The sequence below is a fragment of the Tupaia chinensis genome, unplaced genomic scaffold, assembly GCF_000334495.1.
Source record: "Tupaia chinensis unplaced genomic scaffold, TupChi_1.0 Scaffold143584_1, whole genome shotgun sequence".
NCBI lineage: Eukaryota > Metazoa > Chordata > Mammalia > Scandentia > Tupaiidae > Tupaia > Tupaia belangeri.
Window position 1 is genome coordinate 3,272,008 of NW_006203430.1, and position 8,357 is coordinate 3,280,364.

At 41.7% G+C, this 8,357-nt stretch overlaps 1 protein-coding gene across 1 annotated transcript in view; it reads left to right on the forward strand.

The window, feature by feature from the left end:
* LOC102489876 (protein THEMIS3) overlaps positions 1 to 8,357 on the forward strand; it is an 81,220-nt gene that overhangs the window by 66,855 nt on the left and 6,008 nt on the right. Inside the window, exon 3 of the mRNA XM_006164147.1 lies at positions 3,931 to 4,404. Coding sequence (XP_006164209.1) covers positions 3,931 to 4,404 — 474 coding nt within the window. The remainder of the gene's footprint in view (positions 1 to 3,930; positions 4,405 to 8,357) is intronic.

Consider the following 8,357-nt stretch of genomic DNA (forward strand, 5'->3'; position numbering starts at 1 on the left):
CTTCCCAGTCCAGGCCTTGCCTTAGAATGGGAGGCAGCATCCTTACCAGCTTGTGTTGCCTGCATGGCCCCATCAGTTGACATGTAAATATTTTCTCAAAAATATTTAAAACCATACTGTTTCTGTTTTTATAGAGTCAGAAATGAAATTATACCAAATTATAAGAAATATTTTGAACATTATCTTTAAAATTCAGTATTTTGAAATTTTGAAAGTTGTTTATTAACTGTCAAGAACTCTGGAGTATGAGCAAAAAAATTTTGATATGTAAAGTAAACATTTGTGGGAAAAGGTAAAAATAAATAAATAAATGGAAAAAATCACAATAAATAAATCAAGTCCTTAAAGAAAGAAAGAAAGAAATACCTCAGACTGGGTGATTTATAGAAAACAGGTTTAATTAGCTCATGATTTGGAGGTCCATCATGGTGGAGGGCAGGATCTTGAGCAGAGTGGCTGTCCCTAAGTATCTGCCTGTCCTGGTCTCTTTTCCTCTCTTATAAACCCACAGAACTCAGTCATAAGGACCACACACTAATGACTATCACAACCAAGGCCTCACCATGGGAAACCATGAAAGGATTAAGTTTTCACTTAACACCTTTACAACACAACTAAGACCCAACACACTGATTTTTAGGAGCCAGCCAAATTATAGCAGTCCCCATCACTGTAACTAGGGAACAGGAATATGCTAACTGGTCCCTAAACCTGAAGATGGGTCAGTCCCACCCAAACCACATGAGAATGGAGGCAGGGATGGTTTAAAATACCTAAACAAGAGGCCATCAGGTGCTGCAGTGGTTAAGGCACTTGATTCCCACATGGCTGACCATGGTTGGAGTCTAAGACCCAGAGGCCTGAAAATCATGCAGGGCATGTATATGTAGTCAAAAGCCCAAGAGGTCGCTGGACTCCCATGTAGTCGACCGCGGTTCGAGTCCCAGACCCAGTGGCTTAAACTCACACTGGGCACGTGTGTGTGCGTGCCCAAGATCCCGAGAGGAGAATGGAGGAGAAGGGATTGCGGTATGGCCATCACCCGGGGGGTGTTTTCTCGCTTTCTGTCTCTCTGTCTCTCTCTGTCTGGAGAGTGCACGTGCCCTATAGCAAAAACCTCTCAATAAATAAATACTATGGGAAAAACCTAAAACAATAATAATAATAATAATAATAATATAATAAAATACCTAAACAAAGCAAAACAAACAAAAAACTGAGATACTGATGTCAGACAGGAAGCAGAAAATGTACTAGCAGTAAGCAGGTGTCCATAATAGGGCAATAATTTTATTTTTGAAGATAATAAGCAGTAGGAGAAAAAATTAATGTCAGTTGTGTGTTGAGTAAGGAAGTGCCACTTAGGGTCAATTTAGAGGTCAGCTTGTTTCCATTTCTTAAAAATTCATTTTGCTCCTATATGCCTACAACTACAAACCCCTTAAAGTTAGCAAACTTCATAAGCACTTACTGCACCCTAATAGTGTTGTCCAATGGTACTGTCACCCTGCCCTCTATTGTACCCAGTGTGGTGGCAGATAAACCCACAAGTAGTCATAGTCACTAGGAGCTGACATCCCTCAGACTCTCTGGGACATCAACCTGAACATGTACTCTTTGGACCATGAGTTTGGTTGGATTCAGATACTGTGATCCCAGAAACTCTAAAAGTCTCATTGACACGAGCTAACTAGAAGATAGAAAAAAAAAAAAAAAAACCTCGATGTGTAAGCACAGAGAAATATGATCTCAAGAAGGTCATCCAGAGAAGGCTTCCCAGAGGAGATCATGTCTCACCAGGTCGCTTGGATTTCTGACAGTTTTAGGACAGGGCAGAGTAAAATCCAGGTGGTTGAGGGAGGAGATGAAGGCATGTTCAAGGGTGAACACTTGGGTGTGCCTGTGTTTGGGTCCAGGTGCTGGGAAACACGGGAGGGAGGTCTGCAGAGGACATGTGGCTGAAGGATATGCTCCCCTTGGGCCACAGGATATCATTAGGGGTGTTTGAAACAGGAATGGCCTAGAATTTGTAGAAGTCTTTGGGAAAGAGAAGAGAATGAAGCACAGAGACCATTCTATAGCAAAGGGCCTGCCTTAGGGATAGGGCTGAAGAATGGAGAAGGAATCTTTCTGAGGGAGACCTGATAGGTCCTAGTGACTGCTTGGAATTCAGCAGGTGAGAGAGAGATGTATTCAAACAAACAATAGTGACAAACACGTACTTAACAGCACAAGATTTGTAGTCACCATTCCTACTATTTCTACTGATAGCAAAAATCTCTCCCGAAAAAAAGAAAGTGAGCAAAGAGTTCCTACTGTTTCTACTGATGGTCTAACTTGAACGCTGCTTTTCTTTTTTTTTTTTTTTTTTTTTTCTCTGCTTCCAGAATTTGATCCCCATCTCCACAGCCGAGTCGCCCATGGTGCTTGAAGAAAGAGAAAAACTGTCCTTAATTGGCTTAGAAGAAAGTCAAGGGAAGAGGTTCCTAAGATGCGAAGTCCTGGGGAAGAAGCCCCCCCTGAGGTTGCTGCTCCCCATGGACTGCAGGGGCCAGTTCCAGGAGTGCCAGGAGGACCAGCTGCATACTGTTGACACCATCATCAGGTCGAAGCTACTGGCAGGAAGGCAACGCAAGATCAGGGCAGCAGCAGGGCATTGTCTAAGGAGTCTTAGTCCCCTTGTTCCAGAGGACTTTAGTGGTCATCTCATTTTACACCCTTATTTCTCAGTGATGGCATTTTTGCCAGGTGAGTAGATAAAATGATTTGGAGCAGTATTATGGGCAACGTGAAAGGTCATTGCCCTCCAATAGGCAGGTAAGGTTGTCCTCATGCAGAACATCTTGGGAGAACACAACTAGGGCTGTGTTCTTCTCTGTCCACTGGTAATAACGGAAAATGTCAGGCTGGATTTGTGGCTTGGTGTTAAGGCAGCTGGTGTTGCATAGTTAAATGTACAGTTCAAGTCCTGGACCTGGTAGCTTGAGAACACATACCAGATATGTACGTGTGCCCAAAAATCCTGAAAGGAGGGAGAGATGGAGAAGGGATTGTGGCATGGCCATTCCCCAAAGAGAGTGCTATCTCTTCTCCCTCTCTGTCAAATGCTCATGTCCTCTAGGAAAAAAATAAAAACCCACCCTGGGTAATTTATAAAAATAGATATTTAGGGGCCAGCAGATGGCATTAAGGTATCTGGACTCCCACATGGCCAACTGAGATTCAAGTCCTGGACCCAGCAACTTAACACTCATACCAGGTGTGTGTGTATGTGTGCGATGTGTAAGCACAGAGAAATATGATCTCAAGAAGGTCATCCAGAGAAGGCTTCCCAGAGGAGATCATGTCTCACCAGGTCGCTTGGATTTCTGACAGTTTTAGGACAGGGCAGAGTAAAATCCAGGTGGTTGAGGGAGGAGATGAAGGCATGTTCAAGGGTGAACACTTGGGTGTGCCTGTGTTTGGGTCCAGGTGCTGGGAAACACGGGAGGGAGGTCTGCAGAGGACATGTGGCTGAAGGATATGCTCCCCTTGGGCCACAGGATATCATTAGGGGTGTTTGAAACAGGAATGGCCTAGAATTTGTAGAAGTCTTTGGGAAAGAGAAGAGAATGAAGCACAGAGACCATTCTATAGCAAAGGGCCTGCCTTAGGGATAGGGCTGAAGAATGGAGAAGGAATCTTTCTGAGGGAGACCTGATAGGTCCTAGTGACTGCTTGGAATTCAGCAGGTGAGAGAGAGATGTATTCAAACAAACAATAGTGACAAACACGTACTTAACAGCACAAGATTTGTAGTCACCATTCCTACTATTTCTACTGATAGCAAAAATCTCTCCCGAAAAAAAGAAAGTGAGCAAAGAGTTCCTACTGTTTCTACTGATGGTCTAACTTGAACGCTGCTTTTTTTTTTTTATTGTTCCTCTTCAGGGAAGTTCCAGCTGATTGCAGATCCAGTGCCATTTGAAACTGTGGCTGATTTGGTCCACTCTGTTCATGTTACCCAGTGTTCCACAACCCACAGAAGCCCTCTCTGCTTCCAGAATTTGATCCCCATCTCCACAGCCGAGTCGCCCATGGTGCTTGAAGAAAGAGAAAAACTGTCCTTAATTGGCTTAGAAGAAAGTCAAGGGAAGAGGTTCCTAAGATGCGAAGTCCTGGGGAAGAAGCCCCCCCTGAGGTTGCTGCTCCCCATGGACTGCAGGGGCCAGTTCCAGGAGTGCCAGGAGGACCAGCTGCATACTGTTGACACCATCATCAGGTCGAAGCTACTGGCAGGAAGGCAACGCAAGATCAGGGCAGCAGCAGGGCATTGTCTAAGGAGTCTTAGTCCCCTTGTTCCAGAGGACTTTAGTGGTCATCTCATTTTACACCCTTATTTCTCAGTGATGGCATTTTTGCCAGGTGAGTAGATAAAATGATTTGGAGCAGTATTATGGGCAACGTGAAAGGTCATTGCCCTCCAATAGGCAGGTAAGGTTGTCCTCATGCAGAACATCTTGGGAGAACACAACTAGGGCTGTGTTCTTCTCTGTCCACTGGTAATAACGGAAAATGTCAGGCTGGATTTGTGGCTTGGTGTTAAGGCAGCTGGTGTTGCATAGTTAAATGTACAGTTCAAGTCCTGGACCTGGTAGCTTGAGAACACATACCAGATATGTACGTGTGCCCAAAAATCCTGAAAGGAGGGAGAGATGGAGAAGGGATTGTGGCATGGCCATTCCCCAAAGAGAGTGCTATCTCTTCTCCCTCTCTGTCAAATGCTCATGTCCTCTAGGAAAAAAATAAAAACCCACCCTGGGTAATTTATAAAAATAGATATTTAGGGGCCAGCAGATGGCATTAAGGTATCTGGACTCCCACATGGCCAACTGAGATTCAAGTCCTGGACCCAGCAACTTAACACTCATACCAGGTGTGTGTGTATGTGTGCCCAAAATCCCAAGAAGAAAATGGAGGAGAAGGGATGGTCATCCCCCTTGGAGGCTGATTTCTCACTTTCTCTTTCTCTCTCTGTTTCTCTAGTGAGCGCATGCACTCTATAGCAAAAATCTTTCCCAAAAAAAAGAAAGAAAAGAAAAATTAATTTACTCTACTCTGTTTGAAGGTCTCAGATCCAGTGGCTACAACGTGGTGGAAGGCAGGTACATGTACCTATGTCTGGGTGTCTCTGTCTGTCTGTCCCTCTCTCTTTATAAACCCATCATGAGTTTATTATGAGAGCTCATGCCCCAATGGCCTTAATCCTAATCTCCTCTCAAAGCTCCCCCTTTCAATACTATAGTTGGACTAAATTTTTGCCCTTTGCGGCCTACAGGTGGCATGATGGTTAAAGGCACTGGACTCCCACATGGCTGACTGTGGTTCAAGTCCCGAACCTGGTGGCTTGCTTTCTCACTTTCCCTCTCTCTTTCTCTATCACTCTCTGACCAAACTGGAAAATAAAATTAAATAATTGTTTCAAAAGAAATTTGTCCTCTTAATCCTATCACAATCAAATGCCAACATATGAATTTGGGGGACATTCAAACCATACCAGGCTCCAACCTGAGCAGCTTGCCAGCCACGAGGCTTTGCAGATGGATGGGTTGAGTATCTGAGGAGATCCCATTTCCAGAAAGTGGTCCTCTCTTACTTCACTGATTTCACAACTTGATTTAAGAACTATTACATGCCAAAAACATATCCCTAACACCGTACTTCCTGAAGAGTGTGATTTATTCTATTATTTAAAAAATCCAGATCATCTCATCATCTATTATTATATTTTTGTCATCATGTATATTTAAAGACATTCCTTTGGTAGACTTAAAATGCTTTCATTTTATCCCCTTAATAAATATTCATTTCAAGGTGACAGCCAGATGAGCTATAGGCAGAAAAAAAAATAGTTTATCCCTTGAGCGAATTTATTATTGGTGCATCTTCTTACACACTGTCTTCAAGACAAGTCTCTCATCATCCATTAATTTTATGACTTTGTAGTTCATGTGAATACCAAATTCCAATTCACTTTTCTACTCATGGACTGAAGTGTTTTATTTTCCTTTGCAGAAAAGACAAGTATTATATTAGACATGATCCCACATGGCTGACTGTGGTTCAAGTCCCGAACCTGGTGGCTTGCTTTCTCACTTTCCCTCTCTCTTTCTCTATCACTCTCTGACCAAACTGGAAAATAAAATTAAATAATTGTTTCAAAAGAAATTTGTCCTCTTAATCCTATCACAATCAAATGCCAACATATGAATTTGGGGGACATTCAAACCATACCAGGCTCCAACCTGAGCAGCTTGCCAGCCACGAGGCTTTGCAGATGGATGGGTTGAGTATCTGAGGAGATCCCATTTCCAGAAAGTGGTCCTCTCTTACTTCACTGATTTCACAACTTGATTTAAGAACTATTACATGCCAAAAACATATCCCTAACACCGTACTTCCTGAAGAGTGTGATTTATTCTATTATTTAAAAAATCCAGATCATCTCATCATCTATTATTATATTTTTGTCATCATGTATATTTAAAGACATTCCTTTGGGAGATTTAAAATGCTTTCATTTTATCCCCTTAATAAATATTCATTTCAAGGTGACAGCCAGATGGGCTATAGGCAGAAAAAAAAATAGTTTATCCCTTGAGCGAATTTCCGAACCTGGTGGCTTGCTTTCTCACTTTCCCTCTCTCTTTCTCTATCACTCTCTGACCAAACTGGAAAATAAAATTAAATAATTGTTTCAAAAGAAATTTGTCCTCTTAATCCTATCACAATCAAATGCCAACATATGAATTTGGGGGACATTCAAACCATACCAGGCTCCAACCTGAGCAGCTTGCCAGCCACGAGGCTTTGCAGATGGATGGGTTGAGTATCTGAGGAGATCCCATTTCCAGAAAGTGGTCCTCTCTTACTTCACTGATTTCACAACTTGATTTAAGAACTATTACATGCCAAAAACATATCCCTAACACCGTACTTCCTGAAGAGTGTGATTTATTCTATTATTTAAAAAATCCAGATCATCTCATCATCTATTATTATATTTTTGTCATCATGTATATTTAAAGACATTCCTTTGGTAGACTTAAAATGCTTTCATTTTATCCCCTTAATAAATATTCATTTCAAGGTGACAGCCAGATGGGCTATAGGCAGAAAAAAAATAGTTTATCCCTTGAGCGAATTTATTATTGGTGCATCTTCTTACACACTGTCTTCAAGACAAGTCTCTCATCATCCATTAATTTTATGACTTTGTAGTTCATGTGAATACCAAATTCCAATTCACTTTTCTACTCATGGACTGAAGTGTTTTATTTTCCTTTGCAGAAAAGACAAGTATTATATTAGACATGAATTTATAACAGGTTTAAATTTAGCCTGCTGCAAGAACTCTTTCAGGACACATTGTTTGTAAAATAAAAATAATTCAGTTTCATAGGAGGACAAGAGTGTTAGTATTTTCAATTGTTCGGTTTCCAGGAAAAGCCTTGTTTGGGTTTGTTATGTCTTTATGTATTCACTGTATTCAGACTAACTATCATACCAAATATTCCCTAATCCTTTTTCCATCATGTCTCCATATCTCCTGTCCATTTTTCATTCTCATTCTTCTGCATCTTTTGAATAATGATGACAACAGTGATGAGTGTAGTAGAAGTGATTAGTCAATGACACTACAGTCCCAAGGAGACCTCTGGGTGAGGAATGGATCGTCCACCTGGTACAGGTGTTTTATATGCATCATTGACTCCAGATGCCTCTTTCTGAGCAAAGGAGTGGATCTAAATTTGAAGGTCATTTCTTCTTTATCTAATCTTGAACGGTTTCTTCTTTTGTTTCTTCTTGAGCTTCAAATGCTTACATCGTATGGGTTGCAATGGTTTTTACTAAGAAGAATGAATAATAATGTTTTATTTAAAGTATAATGTTAGATTAAAGACACTGACAAGCAAAGCAGTCTACTGTACTTGAACCAGCCTTTTAATTCTTGGATTAAATTATTGGCATGGATAAAAGATCACCACCTAAAACCTTCTGATCTACAAAACAAACTTAGAGGACAGAGTTTGTTCTCTCAGAATGTCAGCTGGACCTCCTCTGACCTGCCCCTGCCCCCTACTTGAGCTGCTGTGGTTATCTGATTCCCAAAGGGAGGAGCAGGTGCAAAGCCACACCCACCCATCCTCACACACTTCCTTCAACACTTAAATCTCCACTTCACAAGTTTCCTGAGTGTGAGGGCAAAGCACGTGTGTAGGTGAGCAGGGTGAGCCTGTCAGAGCAGCTGGAAGTTAGGAGAATCTGAGACCGGAAGTAAAATGAGCAAAAAAAAAAAAAAAAAAACCCAAACCAAA